We start from the raw sequence: 22,377 nt of genomic DNA, 5'->3' as shown, positions 1-22,377 counted from the left end.
CAACTGTTCCTCTCCTTCATCTTTCTTGTTTTACCCATCCATCCATCCATCCATCTTCTTTCTTTACCTTTATGCTATTCTGTTTCTTGTTCTACTTTCTTTAACACCCACCCTTTCTTTTCTTCGTCCTCCTTCATGTTTGTCCCATGTTTCTTTCCTTCATCTCCTATCCTTTCCTTCTCAAACCTTTCCATCCTTCATCATTCATCTTCATCTCCAGTCCACCCTTTCTCTCCTTCACCCTCTCTCCTTTACACCTCCATTCTTCCTGTCCTTTTCTTTCTTTCCCTTAAATGCTCTTTCCAACTTCCCTTTTTCTTATTTACCCTCCCTCTCCTACCCACCCTCCCTCTACTTTGTTTTCTGTCCATCTTCCTCATTTGTTCTTCCTCTCTCATCCTTTTGATCTTACTGTCTCTCCTCTCCTTCCTTTGCCTCTCCACCTTTCCTTTCCTTCCTTTTCCTTTGTATTGCATCCTTCTTAGTCATCCTTCATCTTCCATCTTCCTCCCTTCACCTTCCTACTTCTACCATCCACCCTCTCACCATCACTTTCTTTTCTTTTCTTCCACCTTGCTTCCTTTACCTAATGACCTTTCCTCTTTCTCCTCCACTATCATTGACTTTTCTGTCCTTCATGGATGGGAGGTAGGGCTCTCTCCCGTCCTCCTTCACTTGATTTTCCTTTCTTCTTCCTTCCTCTGCTATCCATCCACCCATCCTCCCTTTTCTTTTCCTTCCCTTTTCTTTTACCTCTTCATCCTTTCTATTTTTTCTCTACCTTGCTCTGCCATCCTTCCTGTCCATTTTCATACCTTTCCTTTACCTCTTCATCCTTTCAGTTCTTCATGAATGGAAGGGATTTTTTATAATCATCTAATTTAACCATCCACCCTTCTTTTTTAATCATTATTTACTTCAACTCATATTCTTTATTTTCCATTCCTCTTGTCCCTTATCTTTCTCATTTTACCTATCCATCCTTCCTGTCCTTTATCTCCTACCTTTACACTATTCTTTTTCTTGATTCTTTAACCATCCACCCTTTCTCCATTCTTCCTTCATTTTCCTCCACTTTTTCACTTTTTCATCCTTCCTATTTCTCAACATCATCTCTTTAATTCATTCTTTATGTTCCTGTCTTTCATCTTCCTTCTTCTCCCCTCAACCCTTCCAATCCTTCATCATTCTTCTTGTATCTCTCCAGCCTTTATATTAGTTGTCTCTCCACCATTGCTCTTTCATCTCCATTCCTCTCCATCCACCCTCCCTCTCATTCATTCTCCCTCCTTTCCTCTCTGTTCATCTTCTTAATCCTCCTCACACCTCTCCACTCTACCTGTTCTTGTTTCATTTTCCTTTCCATTTGTTCTATCATCAACTTCCTTCCTCTCTGTCCTTCTTCTTTCTCATCTCATTACTCTTCACTTCCTGTCATTGATATTCTTTTACCTCTCTGTCTCCCCTTCTTTCCCACCAACTCTTTCTCTCTCCCCTTTTCCTCTCCATCCTTTCTCTCCTTTACCTTCTTTCAGCTGTATCTGTAATTTTCTTTTTCCTTTCCTGTTCCTCTCCTACATCTTTCTCACTCTTCCACTTTCTTCCTTCAGACATCATCCTTTTCTCTCATTTCTATATTCACTCTCTCCATCAACATCTTGCTCCCTAACTCATCTACTCTTCCTCTCTTTCATGTTTTCTTTCACCTCTCCACCCTCCTTCTCCAACTATCCTTTTATTCTACATTCCTCCTCTCCTTCATCTTTCTTGTTTTACCCATCCATCCCTTCCCTCCTTAATCTTCTGTCTTAACTGTTTATTGATCTACTTTCTTGTCCTTTTTTCCTTCATTTCTTCATCTCCCTGTATCTCATCAACTTTTCCTCTCCTACATCTTCCTCCCTCTCCCATCAACCTCTCTTCTGTCATCTTCTATCCTTTACATTTCCCCCTGTCCTCTTATTCATTTCCCTTTCTTTTGCTTCTTCATATTCCTTTCTCTATTTCTCAACATCATCTCTTTAATTCATTCTTTATGTTCCTGTCTTTCATCTGCCTACTTTCCCCCTCAACTCTTCCTATCCTTCATTATTCTTCCTGTATCTCTCTGGCCTTTCTCTCATTTCTTTACTCATTCACTCTCTCAATCTCCACCTTCAATCAATCAATCAATCAATTTTTATTTATATAGCGCCATATCACAACAGAAGTCATCTCAAGGCACTTTTCACATAGAGCAGGTCAAGACCGTACTCTTTAATTTACAGAGACCCAACAATTCCCCCATGAGCAAGCACTTGGCGACAGCGGTAAGGAAAAACTCCCCTTTAACGGGTAGAAACCTCAAGCAGACCCCGGCTCTTGGTGGGCGGCCATCTGCTTTGACCTAGGTTTAAGAGGTTTAATTACAGCTACTTTAAAGGACTGTGGTACATAGCCTGTTACTAAAGACAAATTGATCATATCTAGTAAAGAAGTGCTCACTAAGCCTTAAGCAGCCTAGTTGGGATGGGATCTAAGAGACAGGTTGATGGTTTAGCTGAACAAATCATTGAAGTTAGTTCAGACAAGTCTACTGGAGAAAAACAGTCCAAATATATGTCAGGATTTACTGCTGTTACTAAGGTTCCTGTGTTTGGGGAGAGAACGGTGCCTGTCGAGGGCAGGAGGTGGTTAATTTTGTCTCTAATAGTTAGAATTTTATCATTAAAGAAGCTCATAAAGTCGTTACTACTGAGAGCTATAGGAATACATGGATCAGTAGAGTTATGACTCTTTGTCATCCTGGCCAAAGTGCTGAAAAGGAACCTAGGGCAGTTTTTATTCTCTTCTATTAATGCTGAGTAATAGGCGGCTCTGGCATTACAGAGGGCCTTCCCATATGACTACCTTGCCAGACTAAGCGAGATTCTTCTACTTTGGTGGAACGCCAAATTCTTTCCAATTTTCGTGATGTTTGCTTTAATTTGCGGGTTTGGGAGTTATACCATGGAGCTAACCTCTTATGTTTTGTTATCTTCTTTTTTAAGTGGGCGATGGAGTCGAGTGTTTGTCTTAGTGAGCCTGCAGCACTATCAATAAGATTATCAATTTGGGAGGGACTAAAGTTAACATAAGAGTCCTCTGTAGTATTGAGACATGGCAGTGAATTCAGTACTGACGGAATTGCTTCCTTAAATTTATCTACAACACTATCAGATAGACATCTAGTGAGGACATTTTTGTCTAATGGTGTATAATCCAGTAATAGGAATTCAAAAGTTATTAAAAAAATGATCTGACAAAATAGGATTTTGTGGAAAAATTATTAAATGTTCAATTTCAATCCCATAAGCCAGAACAAGGTCTAGGGTGTGGTTAAGACGGTGAGTGGGATTATTTACACACTGAGAGAAGCCAATTGAGTCTAATAATGAGATAAATGCAGTGCTGAGACTGTCACTATCAACGTCCACATGAATATTAAAATCACCTACTATAATTACTTTATCTGTACTAAGGACTAAATACGACAAAAACTCTGAGAATTCAGATAGGAATTCAGAGTACGGGCCAGGAGGACGATACACTATAACAAATAGAACTGGCTGTAAAGTTTTCCAGGTTGGCTGAGAGAGACTAAGAACAAGGCTTTTGAATGAGTTATAATTAAATTTAGGTCTAGGGTTGATGATTAGGCTTGAGTTGAAAATGGCTGCAACTCCTCCTCCTCGGCCAGTGTCTCGAGGAATATGAGTATTAATATGACTGGGGGGAGTGGATTCATTTAGGCATGACACAGCCAGGTTTCAGTGAGACAAAATAAATCAATATGATGATCTGAAATTAAATCGTTTACTAAAACAGCTTTAGATGAAAGAGATCTAATGTTCAAGAGTCCACATTTAATTATCTTATTTTGTTGTACTATTGCAGTAGTGGTTTTAAGTTTTACTAGATTTTCATGAATGACTCTTCTTTTGTTTACTTTGGATTTAATTGATTTATGTGGTCGGGGGACAGACACAGTCTCTATGTGGTTTTGGGTGGGTAACTGCTCTAATGGAAGCGCAGAGAAGCGTGTAGGACTGCAGCTCTGCCTCCTGGTCTCAACTCTGGGTTGTCATGGTTTTGGTTTACTAATAAACTTGGCCATATTTCTGGATATGAGAGCAGCTCCATCCAAAGTGGGATGTATGCCGTCTCTCCTAATCAGACCAGGTCTTCCCCAGAAAGTCTGCCAATTATCTATGAAGCCCACATCGTTTGCTGGACACCACCTCGACAACCAGCGGTTAAATTGTGACATGCGGCTATACATGACATCACTGGTCAGATTAGGCAGCGGTCCAGAGAAAATTACGGAGTCCGACATTGTTTTTGCAAATGTTCACACCGACTCAACATTAATTTTGGTGATCTCCGATTGGCGTAATCGGGAGTCGTTGCCGCCGACATGGATGACAATCGTACCATATTTACGTTTATTCTTAGCCAGCAGTTTTAAATTTGACTCAATGTCGCCCGCTCTGGCCCCAGGAATACATTTAACTATAGCTGCTGGTGTCGCTAACTTCACGTTTCTGACTATGGAGCTGCCAATAATCAGAGTTTGTTTCTCGGCGGGTGTGTCGCTGAGTGGGGAGAACCTGTTAGAAACATGAACTGGTTGGTGGTGAACCGTGGGCTTCTGCTTAGGGCTATGCTTCCTTCGGACAGTCACCCAGCAGGGCTGCTCGGGAGCTACCGGGGGACTGGGAGCTACGCTAGGTCGACCCGCACCGGATACTAGGGGCTGGCTAACTATATTAGCAGCTGATTGTTTTTCCATGGTGCGGAGCCGCGCTTCCAATTCACTAAGCCTTGCCTCCAGTGCTGCAAATAAACTACATTTATTACACTTACCACTATCACTAAAGGAGGCAGAGGAATAACTAAACATTTGACACACCGAGCAAGAGGGAGAGCGGGAGAACGAGAGGGAGAGAGAGAAGCCATCGCTAACTGCTTAGTTTAAATTAGCTGCTAGTGCTAGCTGCAGAGCTAAAGTGACTAACAACTTGTGCGATTAGCGAGAAAAGCGCTGAGAGTGCTTGTGTACATCTAGCGAAAGTTTAAATATACAGCAGATATTAATCCACAGTAATGTGATATATATAGGAAAATCAACTGAGATGAGAGCAGCAACAACGCTATCAGTAGACACAGTTGGCAACCGGAAATGATACAATACGCTTACCGTAGCACGTCAGCACCTTAAAAAGACAATTACATCTGATTGACAAGAGCCGTGACACTGTTTACATAAAAGTTGGTAAACTCTTCAAGTAAAGGCGTGGACTGCCCGTCCACCTCAAGGTGTAATTATCAGTCTTTACACCTTGCTCCCTAACTCATCTACTCTTCCTCTCTTTTGTTTTCTCTTTCACCTCTCCACCCTCCATCTCCTTCAACTCATTCTTTCTTTTCCATTCCTCCTGTCCTTCATCTCCTTCCTTTACACTATTCTTTTTCTTGATTCTTGAACCATCCACCCTTTCTCTTCATCTTCCTTCATTTTCCTCCACTTTTTCTATCCTTCATCTCTTATTCTTAGATTCTCAAGCCTTTCCATCTTTCTCTCCTTCATCCTCCACCCTTAACATCTCCTTTCTTCCTGTCCTTCATTCTTCTTACTTTCCCTTTCATCCTCCACATTCCTTCCTTTTTCTCTTCACCCTTTCTTTTATTTTCTATCCTTTACATCTCCATGCTTCTTATCTTTAATCTTGTTTCCTATACCATTCCACCTTCTACCTATCCGGCTCCTCCATCTTCCCCTCTATCCTTTCTCTCCTTAATCCCTCTGTTTGTTCTATCATCCTCCACTGTTGTATCTTTAAACTTAGTTTTTCTCTCTCCTATCCAACTTTTGTTTCTTTCAACTTCTCTCCATCCTTTCTATCCTTCATGGATGGGAAGTAGGGTTCTCTCCCATCCTTCTTCACTTGATTTTTCTTTCTTTCTTCTTCCTTCTTCTGCTATCCATCCATTGTTTTTTCTTGTCACTCTCTAACCTTACTATCATTCATGGATAAGAGCATTTCTATCTTCCTTTAACCATCCCTCCTTTCTGTCTCTAATTCACCTTCATTTCCACCCTTCCTCTCATCTCTCTTTCTCCTGTCAACTTTTTTTTTTACTTAAATCTTCCTCCCTCTCCCATCCAAGCTTCATCTTCTTTCCTCTCTACCCTTTAATGTCACATCTTGCCTGGACTTTGGGTGTTTTTTTGGTCTTATGTTGTGTTCTGTGGGGTCTCCTGGTTATGCACGTCTGTTTAGTCCCTCAGTTCATAGGGTTTTCTTGTATGATTTGGGTGGTGGGTTTTAGAGGATTGAATCATTAGTTTGTTGGGTTGTGTGCTTGGGTTTGTGTTTGTGCTTGGTTTTGGATGGGTTAGTATAGATGGCATTGAGTTTGTTTTCTGGGTTTTTCTTCTGTTTCCCTTGTGTGTTCATGTGCTCCTCCACACCTGCCCTGCATTTGGACTCGTTAGCCCTGCCCTGCTGTCTTCCCCATACCTGCCCTGTGTTAGCCTCGTCAGCCCTGCCCCGCTCCCTGTGTGTCCTCAGCCAATCAGCTCCCTGTATGTTCATTCCCCTCTCCAGTTCTCCACCCATCTCCCCACCTGCACCTCATCTCCTTGTTAGTTCAGTTTCTTTAAGTTCGGGTTTTCTGTTCAGTCTTTGTTGGATCGTTTTGTGTTGTTCCTTCTGTTAGTTCTGTTCAGCCCTGTTTACCTGTCCGTGACCATCCACAATTAAAAGAGTTTTTCATCATATCTGCATTCCGGCCTCTGCGTTTGGGTCCACTCCTGCTTCCCCGAGCCTGACAGAACGATCCAACCAGTAATGGACCCAGCAGAGACAAACTGTTTTCAAGGAACCCGTCTGGCACTGGGGGGACCTCGATCAGCCAGAGGGGCCTCCAAGCTTGCCAACCACCAGCACTGCCATTCGGCTTCCACTCCAGACATTCCAGCTCAGATGACTTTGCTGAAGTACTTTTATTATCAGTTATCTAAGACTGCTAGCAAGGAGCCAGCTAGCCAGCAGCCTGCCACTCCTGAGCCAGCACCAACCCAAAACCCCTACCTGGGCACCCGGTTGGCTCTGGGAGGCCCTCGGAGCGCCAACCAGAGGTCCGGTCGTCAACGCAGACGACCACACCGTTCCTTGGGTCACCTTGCCACCTGGCCTGTCCTCTCCAGCGCCTCAGAGTCTCCGCGCCCCAGAGTCTCTGCTCCCCAGCGTCCCTGCTGGCGTGCAGCAACCCTCCGTCCCTGCTGGCGTGCAGCAACCCTCCGTCCCTGCTGGGCCAGTGCAGCTATCCCTTGTTCCGGAGCTGTGCCAGCCCCCCGTTCCAGAGTCTGCAGCATCCCCTGTTGCGTCTCCGCCCGAGTCTGCAGCATCCCCTGTGGCGTCGCCGCCCGAGTGTGCAGCATCCCCTGTGGCGTCGCCGCCCGAGTGTGCAGCATCCCCTGTGGCGTCGCCGCCCGAGTGTGCAGCATCCCCTGTGGCGTCGCCGCCCGAGTGTGCAGCATCCCCTGTGGCGTCGCCACCAGAGTCTGCCTGTCTTGCCTCCAGGCCATCCCCCTCAACTTTATGGCTCTGCCTCTGTCCAGCCCCCTGGCCGTCCACCTGGACTCTTATGCTCTGCCCCTGTCTGGCCTCAGACTTTCTACCAGAGTGCCATCTCCCTGGCTCCCAGTGTCCTAGCCATCTGCCTGTGCACCATCTTCCTGGTTCCCCATGTCCTGGCCCTTCCTGAGCACCACCTCCTTTGCTCCCTGCATGCTCTCCTGGTTTTGCACGTCTGTTTAGTCCCTCAGTTCATAGGGTTTTCTTGTATGATTTGGGTGGTGGCTTTTAGAGGATTGAATCATTAGTTTGTTGGGTTGTGTGCTTGGGTTTGTGTTTGTGCTTGGTTTTGGATGGGTTAGTATAGATGGCATTGAGTTTGTTTTCTGGGTTTTTCTTCTGTTTCCCTGTTCAGTATTTGTTGGATCGTTTTGTGTTGTTCCTTCTGCTAGTTCTGTTCAGCCCTGTTTACCTGTCCGTGACCATCCACAATTAAAAGAGTTTTTCATCATATCTGCATTCCGGCCTCTGCGTTTGGGTCCACTCCTGCTTCCCCGAGCCTGACACTTTAAATCCTTCATGTTCCTGTCTGTCTTCTTCCTACCTCTCCCATCCCATCTTCCTTCATTTTCCTCTCCACTTTTTCTATCCTTCATCTCTTATTCTATGATTTTCAACCCTTTCCATCTTTCATCTCCTTCTCCGGTCCACCCTTTCTCTCCTTCATCCTCCACCCTTAACATCTCCACTCTTCCTCTCCACTTTCCCTCATACTCCTTCCATCCTCATTATTTCTTTTCCCTCTTCACCCTTTCTTTTATTTCCTATCCTTTACATCTCCATGCTTCTTATCCTTATCCTTATCCTACGAGTCATAAACCAGTTACTGAAACATTAGAAACAGAAGCTGACAGGACATCAATGCCTTCTGTTAACTGACTTTTGTGATGGCGCGCTGCTGCCAAACTGTACGGACCCCTATCCCACCATTGGACTGTTTCCGGATTTCAAAAACTGCTCTGGTCCTTTACTTGAGCCTGTCGACCCTGTGGGAGCTTCTTTGGAGGACGCCTCAGGAAAGACTCTGTATAAGTTGATGGTTAAAACCTTGAACCAGAACAAACTGAATGGACGCAGTGACACCCCGTGGAGGACTTATCTGGACTTAGACCCTGACGTCAAACCAGCATGGAGGTCTTTGTATAAACCTCCTTTAACAAAGAAACATGCGGACTTGCAGTGGAGGATCCTACATAGCATTGTAGCAGTGAACTCTTTTTTATCTCTGTTATTAATGCTGCTGTGGAGGAGAAATGCCCCTTCTGCAGCCAAAGAGAGACGGTGTTTCACTGTTTCTCAGAGTGCTCTAATCTGACGGCTCTGTTTGTGTTGTTGGAAACCATTTTTAGCAGATATGGAGAAATTTTTATGAAGCAGGTTTTTATTTGTGGTTTTAAATACACTCGCCAACAGAAGAACAAGTGTCAGATATTGAACTTTGTTTTGGGACAGGCAAAGATGGCGGTGTATGTGAGCCGCAGGAGGAAGATGGAGGAAGAGCTGAATGTTGATGTGGTTCCTGTTTTTGTCAGAATGGTGAAGTCCAGACTGCTGGTAGAGTTTAGTTTTTACAGAGCTGCTCATGACCTGGAGACTTTCCAGCTGATTTGGGGTTATGGGGGGGTGCTCTGCTCTGTAATAGATGGACAGTTGAGTTTTGGACATGTGCTGATGTAACTTTGATACCTGATATGTAATTATATAATGTATGTGTTAATGTAGTGTATTACGTTTTTTTTACAGTGTACATAGTGGTTAATAAATGTTGAGTTTAAAAATCAATCATCCTCCACCCTTAACATCTCCACTCTTTCTCTCCGTCATTCTTCTTATTTTCCCTTTCATACTCCTTCCGTCCTCCTAATTCTTCCCTTTCCCTCTTCACCCTTTCTCTTTTATTTTCTATCCTTTACATCTCCATGCTTCCTATCCTTATTCTCATTTCCTATACCACTCCACCCTCTACCTATCCTGCTCCTCCATCTTCCCTCCTTTCTGTCCCTAATTCTTCCTTCCTTCCTTTCCACACTTCCTCTCATCTCCCTTTCTCCTGTCAACCTTTTCTTTCCTAAATCTTCCTCCCTCTCCCATCCAAGCTTCATCTTTCTTCTTTCCTCTCTACCCTTTAAATCCTTCATGTTCCTGTCTGTCTTCTTCTTTTTTTCTCTTATCCATCCGTCCCTTCATCTCCCCTCCACTCTTCCTCTCCTTCATTTTTTCCCTTCCATGCTCCTCTCATCCTCCTCCTACATTCCTTCATTTTCCTCTCCACCCTTTCTAGCCTATTTCCTCTTTTACATCTCCACACTTCCTAACTTTAATCTTGTTTCCTATATCACTCTACCTTCTATCATCCAGCTCCATCTTTTCTTCCTCTATCCTTTCTCTCCTTTACCTTCTTTCAACTGTATGTAATTTTCCTCCCTTTCCTTTACCTCTCCACCCTTCACTTCCTTCTCCCTCCCACTCCCCTCAACTGTTCCTCTCCTACATCTTTCTCACTCTTCCACTTTTTTCCTTTAGACATCATCCTTTTCTCTCATTTCTTTATTCAGTCACTCTCTCCATCTCATATCACTCCCTAACTTGTCTATTCTTCCTCACTTTCATATTTTCTCTTTCATCTTTCCACTCTTCACCTCCTTCAACTCATATTCTTTATTTTCCATTCCTCCTGTCCTCCATCTTTCTCTTTTAACCCTTCCATCCTTCCTGTCCTTTATCTTTATCTATCCTTTATCATCTTCCTTCATTTTCCTCTGCACTTTTTCTATCCTTCATCTTATTCTTCGATTTTCAACCCTTTCCATCTTTCATCTCCTTCTCCAATTTCTCTCCTTCATCCTCCACCCTTAACACCTCCACTCTTCCTGTCCTTCATTCTTCTTACATTCCCTTTCATACTCCTTTCATCCTCCACATTATTTCCTTTCACTCTTCACCCTTTCTTTTATTTCTTGTCCTTTACATCTCCATGCTTCTTTTAATCTTGTTTCCTATACCTTTCCACCCCTTACCTATCCTGCTCCTTCATCTTCCTCTCTATCCTTTCTCTCCTTAATCCCTCTGTTTCACCCATCTACTTTTCCTTTCCTTCATATTCTATCATCTTCTACTGTTTGTATCTTTAAACTTCCTTAGTTTTTCTCTCAGCCTTTCTATCCTTCATGGATGGGAAGTAGGGTTCTCTCTCATCCTTCTTCACTTGATTTTCCTTTCTTTCTTCTTCCTTCCTTCCTCTGCTATCCATCCATTGTTTTTTCTTTTCCCCCTCTAACCTTTCTATCATTCATGGATAAGAGGATTTTTTATCTTCCTTTAACCATCCCTCCTTTCTGTCCCTAATTCTCCTTATTTCCTTTCCACCCTTCCTCTCATCTCCCTTTCTCCTGTCAACTTTTTCTTTCCTCAATCTTCCTCCCTCTCCCCTCTCCCAAGCTTCATCTTTCTTCTTTCCCCTCTATCCTTTAAATCCTTCATGTTCCTGTCTGTCTTCTTCCTACCTCTCCCATCCCATCTTCCTTCATTTTCCTCTCCACTTTTTCTATCCTTCATCTCTTATTCTATGATTCTCAACCCTTTCCATCTTTCATCTCCTTCTCCGATCCACCCTTTCTCTCCTTCATCCTCCATCCTGAACACCTCCTCTCTTTCTCTCCTTCATTCTTCTTACTTTCCCTTTCATACTCCTTCCATCCTCATTATTTCCTTTCCCTCTTCACCCTTTCTCTCATTTCTTGTCCTTTACATCTCCATGCTTCTTATCTTTAATCTTGTTACTCACTCTCTCCATCTCATCTTACTCCCTAACTCATCTACTCTTTCACCTCTCCACCCTCCATCTCCTCCAACTCATTCTTTATTTTCCATTCCTCCTGTCCTTTATCTCTTACTTTTACACTATTTTTTCTTGATTCTTGAAGCATCCACCCTGTCTTCCTTCATTTTCCTCCACTTTTTCTATCCTTCATCCTCCACCCTTAACACCTCCACTCTTTCTCTCCTTCATTCTTCTTACTTTTCCTTTCATACTCCTTCCATCCTCCACATTCCTTCCTTTCACTCTTCACCCTTTGTCTCTTATTTCCTATCTTTTACATCTCCATGCTTCTTATCTTTAATCTTGTTTCTTACACCATTCCACCCTCTACCTATCCTGCTCCTTCATCTTCCTCTCTATTTTCTCTCCTTAATCCCTCTGTTTCACCCATCCACTTTTCCTTTCCTTTATATTCTATCATCTTCCACCGTTTTATCTTTAAACTTAGTTTTTCTCTCACCCTCTCTCCTTTACACCTCTACTCTTACTGTCTTTTTCTTTCTTTCTCTTAAATGTTCCTTCCACTTCCTTCCTCTGTACCTTTCTATCCATCATCTCCATCATTTTTCCTTCATGGATGGGAGGTAGGGCTCTCTCCCATCCTCCTTCACTTGATTTTCCTTTCTTCTTCCTTTGCCATCCATCCACCCACCCTCTCCTTTCTTTTTCCTTTTTTTCTTTTACCTCTCCACCTTCTCTATTTTTCTCTTCCTTACCCTACCATCCTTCCTGTCCATTTTCCTTCCTTTCCTTACATCTTTTGTTCCTTTACCTCTTCATCCTTTCAATTCTTCATGAATGGAAGGGATTTTTTATAATCTTCTTTCATTTAACATCCACCCTTCTTTTTTATTTACATCTCCACCTTCCTGTCCCTTTTCCTTCATTTCTTCATCTCCCTGTCTCTCATCAACTTTTCCTCTCTTCCTTCCCTCTCCCATCCACCTCTCTTCTCCATCATCTTCTATCCTTCACATTTCCCCCTGTACTCTTATTCATTTTCTTCCTTTTCCTTCTTCATATTCCTTTCTCTATTTCTCAAACACACCATTTCTATAATTCCTGTCTTTCATCTTCCTTCTTCTCCCCTCAACCCTTCCTATCCATCTCTTTGGTCTTTCACTCATTTCTTCACCAACTCACTCTCTCCATCTCATCTCACTCCCTAACTTGTCTACTCTTCCTCACTTTCATGTTTTCTTTCACCTCTCCACCCTCCATCTCCAACTCCTATCCTTTTATTCTACATTCCTCCTCTATTTCATCTTTCTTGTTTTACCCGTCCATCCTTCCCCTCCTTAATCTTCTGTCTTTACTGTTTTTCTGTTTATTGATCTCCTTTCCTGTCCTTAATTTTCCTTCATTTCTTCATCTCCCTGTCTCTCATCAACTTTTCCTCTCCTCCCTCTTCCTCCCTCTCCCATCCACCTCTCTTCTGTCTTCCTGTCATCCTTTCTTTCCTTTACCTTCTTTCAACTGTATCTGTAATTTTCCTCCCTTTCCTTTACCTCTCAAGGAGGACTCGTGATAAGTGCGTGAAAGTTGTTCAACTTTCTGTTGGGCCAAGCTAAGATGGCCATTTATATCAGCAGAAAGAACAAGATAAATGGTTCTTTGGACTTTGATGTTATCACCATACTGATCAGAATGATAACAAGCAGACTGAAAATTGATCACAACTATTACAGGTTGATGAATGATCTGGACTGTTTTGTCTCTGTGTGGTGTTATAAAAATGTTCTGTGCTCCATTGATGAGGAGGAGCTCTGCTTTGGACGCATGCTGGGCTGAATCTGGTGTTGTTTTTTAATGCTTGTTGATCTGATGACTAGATAAATAAAGGTGTTTTAAAAATTCAAAAAAAAATTCTCTTCCTTCTTCCTCCTTCTCCCATCCACCTCTCTTCTCCATCATCTTCTATCCTTTACATTTAAGTCAAGGCTATCGGAAGGGATTATCTCTAAAAATGTTCATTTAAACAGACATGTTGACGCAGATGACAGTTAGTATTTATCATGGGGCAACAAAGCAGATCTGAATAATTGTCCTACAGATGTTTTTAAGATGAATCCACTACACCACTGAAAGAAAATTCATCTGCAAGTATTTTGATGATAAATCAATTGTTATAGTAATTTATTAAGAAATAATACCAAACATTCTCTGTTTCCAGCCCTTCACACATTAAGCTTTCCATTGTTTTATATCAGTGTAAGTTGAAGAGTTTTTTGGGGGGATTGGACTGTTTGGAAAAAAACGAGCAATGTGCAAACATGGGCTCTGGGGAACTTGTGCTGTGCATTTTTCACTATTTTCTGACATTTTGTAGACTAAACAATTGTAAAAATAATTGATAGATTACTTGACTCTGAACATAATAGTCAGCCTGAACTGAATCCCTCTTTTTTTTTTTTTCCCAAACAATTTCCCTACTGATAGCCCAGTAGCAGGATCCCCAAAATTTAAGCTAAAGTTGCATAGAGTTGAATAAGTAAATAACCAATTAATATGAGTACAATGAAGTTGGTCTTTATATTTGTATGGGAATTCAATTGCTTTTGTGCCTTAAGTTGTCTGTGACGAAGTGTATTCCCCAAAATGTTGAACTATTCCTTTAATTTTCTGCCAAACTATTTTTTCTTGAAGAAAAAACTTTTTGAACTAAATGTTAACTGTTTGTTATGAAACAAATGACATTCATTCTTTCTTTGATAAAATAACATTGACATTTTAACCCTTAATGTCAAGCTTTACACAAGCAACTGAAAGCTTTCATAAGGCAACAGGACTTCACCATGGCACTTGTATGAAATTGCCAGCAAGTGTGTGAACATTTTTCAACAGGCTTTTGTACGACATTCATAATACATTACAGTTCTCTACTTACATTACAAGCTTTTCACCAGTTCATGTAATCTTCCTGTCTTACTGTTTTGTCCCTGCTGCGTCTTTGCAGAACTGCGACCTGTCTGGCTGTGATCTACAAGAAGCAAACCTGAGAGGATCCAACGTGAAAGGAGCCATTTTTGAAGAGATGCTGACCCCGCTGCACATGTCCCAGAGTGTCAGATAACTCGGTTACACGCCTACAAGTCCGGTCTGGACACAGATGGCTTCTTTATTACTCAGTTCCTCTTACAGTATATTCCCCTACTATCAATCTCTCTATACCTGTGTACAGCACAGGTAGTTGTATGCACATCCCTGGCATTCCACCTATGTTACATTAGCTTTAAATATCTTGCACTAGAATTTATCCAGGGTTGTCCATGTATGTTTGTATGGTAGGATGTTTTAAAATGTTCAGCTACATATATCACCAAAACAAAATAATGTTCCTAGTGTATGTAGATGTGTCTGGATGCGATCCAACAACTATACTCATTTAATGTTTTTGCATAACTTATATTCATTTCATATTACTTGACATGTTAATGGGAGTCAAAAACCAGACTTTTGCAGTAAAGTTCAGAGTACTGAGCTTCACTGAATGCTGCTGTAGCAGAAACTGAAGGGGTCATTTACCAATAACTGTCACGCTGTACGTTCCTCTTTAAGTATGTAACTTACTTTTGCTGGATACAACACACTATAAAGGAAGCAATGCAAGCCAAAGCCATACAACAGCACAGTCTCAAAGGCCAGACGTGCTGTTAATGCACCATAAAACTATGCGACAGGCTAGTTTTCAAACACAGCTTGGGTATGCAATACATGATTTACAGCTGTGAGGTTTCTCTTTTCCTACTTTTGAATATTGTGTTCTTAAAAAGCTCTCCCTCGTTTTGCGCTCTGTGAATCTACCTCTTTTGTTTTGTTTTTTTTGTAATCCGGTGTGTGAGAGATCCACAGTTGCATGCGTTTGACTGTGGTCACTACTTATTGTAATATTTATGTACGACATTCATTACTCCTCATATCCCATTGTGAGAAAATAATCCAACTTGGTGTGCTTTAACAGAAGGCCGTGTTCACATGTTGTGGACTTGCCTGAAAACATGTTCCATTTACATGACGTATATCACTTAATCATGCTTTTGAACGTATTTGCACAAGTATATATTTGATTTGTAACATGTTATATCTTTTCACCAAAAATGTTTAATGCTTGTTATCTTATGTAAATCAAATCCAGTGCTTCCAAAAAAAAAAAAAATCACTATTAATAGATTGGGCAGATGTTTTGTTAAGGAACAATCTCACTTCAGTTCTTACTGGACATTGTCTGTTTGCATGTGTGAAGAGCTATCCTCGCCTTTGACTGGTGAAGTTTCTTTAGCTGTAGCTCAAAGCTGCTCCGATGCAATACTATTCACTCAGTTCAATCGTAGGTACCCAGCCTGTGAGAATGAATGATGAAGGCAATCATGTTGTGTATTTCACCATGAGTGTGAAAATCACAAAGAGCTATGGTTATTTATTTTAATACATCTCTCTGAATGCAATATGGGGCAGAGGTTGTTTGTTTTTTTGTTTGAGACAGGGGGCGGTGTAGTTCTCCCTGAGTATGATTATTGCACTCGACTGTGGAAATATATTTCCATAAATGACTGTTATAAATAAACTGCTATGAAGAAGAGTAAGTCTTTATCACCTCGTCTTTTTCTCTGTCGTTAATTTGTGAATCTTTGGTTTATCAGCAAGTATTGGAAAACGACTGGAGGTACTTCACGGCCATACACAAAGCTGGTCTGATGATGAACACTTGTTCTTTTTGTGGAAGGACAAAAATCACACACTGTAATCTTTTTAATAGCTCTGCGGGTTACCAGTAAATGTTGCTTAATCCCACTTTGTGACCCCCTGCAGTGAAGTGTTGGGCTTTTGACACGAAAGGAAGCAGCATATAAACCTTGGAAAATGCTCAGCAGCAGCAGCATCGGCTTCCACAAAGGACAGCAGCCAAGAACAAATCAGAGAAGCAGCTTGCCTTATGCACAGAAGGTAAAAACTTCACTGATGTGATGCATAAATCTGGGCATGTGTAATCTAAAACTGAGGACTATGACAGTATTTGGGGTTAGATTAGGAAAAATAAGAAGATTACTGACCTGCTTATATGTGTAATATAAAGCTTTTTCCCTCCTCAGAATGGCTATGCAAACCCTGGCACTGTGGTTGCTGCTTCTGGGCTCAGTGGTGCCACAGGTCTGTTGTCAGCACTGGTCATATGGACTGAGCCCAGGAGGGAAAAGGGAACTGGACAGCCTTTCAGACACACTGGACAATGTAAGCATGGCTCCTCACACTTCATCTTCAGCATTTTATTCTCTACATATTCATGGTTATGTTCCCCCCCCCTTCAGGTAGTTGAGGGGTTTCCACATGTGGACACACCTTGCAGTGTTTTGGGTTGTGTTGAGGAATCGCCTTTCGCCAAAATCTACAGAATGAAAGGATTTCTTGTAAGTTTCGCTCATCTGTAATTCTGTGTTCGGTCAATCGATCAGTCAATAATGTCAATTATTCAAATTAGTCAAACCGCCAGACGCTTTACCAGATATTTCTATTAAATGTTGATTGTATTTTCATATATTTAATGTTATTCTTTTTCTCTTTTAGGGCAGTGTGACCAACAGGGAGAATGAACACAAAAATTATAAAAAATGATGATTATTTGATTCTACAATAAATAATCATATTGGCATATCTACATTGTTTTCTACTGTTCTACTTTTAATGATTATGATAGAATCCATTTTTATTCCACAGTGCCTTATGCTTTTCTCTGTTTTTGTGACTATTTCTTGCTCTAAAGGATTACAGAGACATTTCATTTGAATAATTATTGACACTTTTCTATGAACTCCTTATTTGTTTATTGTATAACAAACATGAATTTGATTGAATTTATATCCCAGTAGTTTCTAAATTCCTGATGGCATGTAATACAGCAGATTTATACAAATGTAAGAGTGAAGTTGTGTCTTATGGGCAAAAGTTGTGTAAACGTAAGGTTAAACATCAGTTTACTGTGTTTTGTTGAACATTGCCTGTTTGCATATGTTTAGTGATGCAGTGTTTGGGTGATATTGTAGTGTCAGCCGCTTGGCGGCGCTGTTCAGACAGTGGGTAGAGTTTTGAGGGGAGAGAAGGGGAGAAAGAGAATGAGAAGTGTGTGATGACTGGACTGAGCTGTGTTTGTTGAAGGTGACTAAAGTTATGAGGAGAACCCAGAACGTATTGGACTGATTGATTCCCTCACTCACACCCACGTCGCTTACACTAGTGGCAGCGGTGGGATTTCCTTCTGTGGAATATAGTCCTTTGGGATTCTGCTCAACTTTTTGAGTCCCTAAAGCTATAGGCTAACGATAGCTACGCTAACCGCTAGCTTAGCTTTAGCTTTCAGTACAGTTAGTCAGCTAGTCGTTACCAAGTCCGTTTTTTTTTGTTTTGTTAGCTTCAAGTGAGTTTAGAAACCGTGTTTCGGTCATCTAACTCCGTCCGAGGGCTAAAGAAAAAAATAATAAAAGAGACGAAGGAAACTCATCATGTCTGACGAGGAAGCATTTTCCACCGGTGAGCAGCGAGCCAGCACAAGCACGAGGGGGGCCTCAGCGCAAGGTGTGCCTCCATCTAGCAGAACACAGGGAGCGCCCAGGGGCATTCCCTTACCGCCACCATTTCACAACGATGGCCTGAGTCTTTTCAACTATGGGCTCGCCGCTATGAGGTAATTCAAGAGACCCGTTACAAGGACAGCGGTGTGGACATGAATACAGTATTAGCAGCTGAGTTACCCACTAGACTACCACCAGAACTGTTCATTGTATGGGATAATCTGCCCCGGGAAACTCAGGACTCTTATACTGAAGCAAAGAAGCACTTGCAGACAGCTTTTGGCCAAAAGGATGTAATTGCATCATTTCAGACATTCCCTAATGCCCGGCATAGACTACTTAATGAAGCAATGGAAGTTTATGCTGCAGACGTATGCAGGCTTGTCAAAGAAGCTTTCCCAGATTTTGAGCACAATGCTTCCGAGTATATGAAAATGTCTCGCTTCATTGTTGGTCTGGATCAGGAACTTCAAGTCAAATGTCATGAAAAAGGGGTGAAAACTTTCACTGAGGCTTTTCAAGTCGCCTCCCAAGCTGAACGGGCTCGCCAAGCAGCTAGATCGGTAATGCCAGTGTCCTCACCAAATGTTACCATCAGAGATATTGGCACAATGCAGTCAGTAAATTCAGTACATGAAAATGACATTGAACTCGGGAAAACAGTTCAGAACCTCACTGCTACTGTTAAAGACTTAAGTAAGAATATGGATGCACTGAGACTGAAGCTGGATGAGCGAAGCAGGGAGCACCACCGTGACAGGCACATGCATGTGCGTCCTCAAAGATCTCCCTCACCTTATGGGAGAAGCCCAGATAGGGATGCAAATAGATGGAGCTCAGGCTACAGACATTCCCCCTCCAGATACTCACGTTCCAATCATTCCCCAGAACACTATTCTCCTCAGAGGACTCGCCACCATCAAGATCACACCCTTAGGGAGCCTGACAGGTACCGACAACCTTACAGAGATACTCACTACTCAGACCATGCCTTAAGCCCTTATGAGGAAAAGAGAGGGAGGCAACCCTCTCCCAGTAGACCCTACTATGACTCTCACCGCCGAAGCCCGAGTCCCTATGCCAAGCATGTTTCATTCCAAGAGTATGGGGACCAAGGCCAAACACGACAACCAAAGGACTGGGACAGTCAGTATCCCACTAAGAGTGGTTACAAAGATCATGGCAGATTTCCACAGGGAAACGGCCGTTAGCTGATGATGCGGGGTGTTCATCAGCTACTTCTCTGGAAGCCCCAGACATCTGCCTCACTGAAATAACAGACTGCATCAGTACACCACCAACCCCTAGTGGTACTACAGATATGACAATCCCCCTGACTGAAAGCGTGAACATTGAAGCCACTGTAAGTAAAGACTTCACCTCCTATGTAAGTGGAATTGTTGAGTGCACTAATACGCACATCATGCTAGATACCGGTTCCACTATTTCGTTCATCAGTGAGGAAACCAAAATGTCACTTCCTTCCCTAGCAAAAAGACCCATTAAAAAGAAGTTTATCATGTCACAAGCAGTGACTGGCCAAACTTTGGATACATTGGGTATGATAGACATCACCTTTAAACTAGGGTCTCAAACTCTGCAACATGAAGTGCAAGTCATCAGAAATGTCAGTCAAGGCTTTATATTAGGTTTTGACTTTCTCAAGCCTCACTGTGTGATTCTGGATATGGGGAGAGGACTGTGCTATCTGGGTGATGATGTCCTGCCCCTACTCAGGAAGAGTGACCTGGCACCTGCTAGTTGTAGACAAGGTACAAAACACGCCAATGCTGACTCTATGTCCCGTCGTCCCTTCACAGCTGAAGGCACCACCCCTATGGTTACAGCCAATCAGGTGAGGTGTGTTTCCATTCACACTCAAACAGACCCAATAGAGTCATCCATGTGCACTCCAGCCACTGAGCTGGCACCCTGCTCAGAGACTTTACCCACTGCTTCGACTGCTATGGATTTAATATCACTCGTGCAGTCTGCTTCACCAGATACTGCAGCTGTAACGGTGGACAGTTCACTCCTGAATATTGACAGGCAGTATTTCCTCCAAGCTCAAAAAGCTGATCCTGAGTTGCAAATAGTCAGGAGCTGGGTGTTGACTGACCATAGGCCACCATTCTCAAACATTAAAGCAACCTCACCTGAAATGAGACAGTACTGGAGAGAGTTTCCTAAACTCACCCTTGTTGATGGTCTTTTGTGTCGCAAAGTCAGACCTCCACCAGGTGACCCTGTTTTACAGATTGTAGTTCCTAGTAACTTGCAGAAGGAAGTGTTTCAAACTTTACATGGACATTCACTCTCGGGACACTTCAGTTCACAAAAAACATTACAAGGGGCACAGATCAGATGCTTTTGGCCTCACATGACACGTGACATAACTCAGTGGTGTCTTGAATGCACAGCCTGTGAAGCACGGCGACCACAGACACCACACCAACAGGCCCCTATGCAAAACATAGTCACATCCAGGCCTTTTGAGAAAATTGCAGCAGACCTGACGGAACTGCCACTCACACGCCGTGGTAATCGGTATGTACTTGTTGTAATGGACTATTTTACTAAGTACCTCAACTTGTATGCACTTCCTGATCAACGGGCAACCACTGTGGCTAAATGTTTGTTTGAAGATTATATTAGCCACCATGGTGTGCCTCAAAGTTTGCACACTGACCAAGGCCGTCAGTTCAACTCAGATCTTGTCAAAGAACTGTGCAACCGTCTGGGAATACATAAAACAAGGACATCACCTTATCATGCTATGTCAGATGGCATGGTGGAACGAGCAAACAGGACCATCAAGGACCAGTTAGCAAAATATCTGTATATCAGAGGAGGTGAATGGGATGACCATCTACGGCAAGTTGAATTTGCATACAACACGACTGTTCACTCCTCCACAAAACGCACTCCTTTCTTCCTGGCCCATGGCAGAGTGGCCCACCTGCCTGCAGATCTCCTCCTTGGAGACTCACCAGGACTTTCAAACGCCACACCAGGTACTCCAAGTGAATATGCCAATTCGGTATTACTGAAACTGTGTGCTGCTTTTCACTCTGTTGCACATAACATTGAGGCAGCAGGTGCTCAACAAAAGCACTACTGTGATCGTCGGATGAAACACACAGCCTATGAGCCAGGTGACTTAGTGTGGGTTGACCTTCCTGCCCTTGCTAGACAAAAACTGTCACCTAAGTGGACCGGCCCTTTTAAAGTTCTACGGCGGCTTGACTCAGGCACAGGTGACATTGGAGTAGACTATGAACTTCTGGATCAACGGGACCCTAGAGCTAAACCTAAGGTCATTCACTACAATCGCCTGAAACCTTATCGTTCAGCCTGGTCAGCTGACAGACATCCAGTTCCACCCTCACCTTCAGAACTGACTGTACCAGCAAACGGCCCAGGTCCCCCACTGCTCACTGCACTCTCAGGCTCCAGACCTTATGTATACAGGCACCCAAATAAGCCCGGGTGCTCTGTGACTGCGCCTAGGGATCAGACAAATGTTTGCCCTCTGCCCCAGAGTGCTACTAGCACCACAACACAGGTGGGAGACAATGTTGCCACAGGACATTCCAGTGAACTGTCTCCGGCAGTTCAGCCTTTCACAGGAGTAAGGACTAAGTCAGGTCGTTGTGTACGTCCCCCAGTGCGTTACAGGACTGTTGAATGAACTGTGGTCTGTGTCATATGCTTGATTGAGAAGTACAAGTAAAAAAAAAAAAAAACACTGAGATGTTATAGGCAAACACAAGGAAAAAAAATGTATCCTGTTCCACTGTTCTTTGTTGTTGTTTTGCCAACGTCATCTGTTTATATTGTTGTTAAGCATAAAGTAGTGACAATTTCATTACACCTATTTGGAAGCGAGGACGCTTCTTGCGTAAGGGGGGGACGATGTGTAAGAGTGAAGTTGTGTCTTATGGGCAAAAGTTGTGTAAACGTAAGGTTAAACATCAGTTTACTGTGTTTTGTTGAACATTGCCTGTTTGCATATGTTTAGTGATGCAGTGTTTGGGTGATATTGTAGTGTCAGCCGCTTGGTGGCGCTGTACAGACAGTGGGTAGAGTTTTGAGGGGAGAGAAGGGGAGAAAGAGAATGAGAAGTGTGTGATGACTGGACTGAGCTGTGTTTGTTGAAGGTGACTAAAGTTATGAGGAGAACCCAGAACGTATTGGACTGATTTATTCCCTCACTCACACCCACGTCGCTTACACAAACAATACTTAGGTTTGGCCAAGAATCAAGTCTACAGCATCTGAAATGTCAAATATAAACATAATACAGTGGCTTTCAGGTGATACTTTATGCAAA

At 42.7% G+C, this 22,377-nt stretch overlaps 1 protein-coding gene across 1 annotated transcript; it reads left to right on the top strand.

The window, feature by feature from the left end:
• The first annotated feature begins 14,387 nt into the window (after positions 1-14,387).
• On the top strand, positions 14,388-17,135 carry LOC122970375 (progonadoliberin-1-like). Its single transcript, XM_044336496.1, has 5 exons — positions 14,388-14,578; positions 16,291-16,425; positions 16,572-16,710; positions 16,788-16,886; positions 17,044-17,135. Exons 2-5 carry the CDS (start codon positions 16,415-16,417, stop codon positions 17,089-17,091), a joined length of 297 nt encoding a protein of 98 aa, XP_044192431.1. The 5' UTR covers positions 14,388-14,578; positions 16,291-16,414; the 3' UTR covers positions 17,092-17,135.
• The last annotated feature ends 5,242 nt before the right edge of the window (positions 17,136-22,377 follow it).

Source organism: Thunnus albacares, chromosome 2, assembly GCF_914725855.1.
Source record: "Thunnus albacares chromosome 2, fThuAlb1.1, whole genome shotgun sequence".
NCBI lineage: Eukaryota > Metazoa > Chordata > Actinopteri > Scombriformes > Scombridae > Thunnus > Thunnus albacares.
Note: the sequence above shows the minus strand (reverse complement) of the source record. Positions and strands in the feature narration are given on the sequence as shown.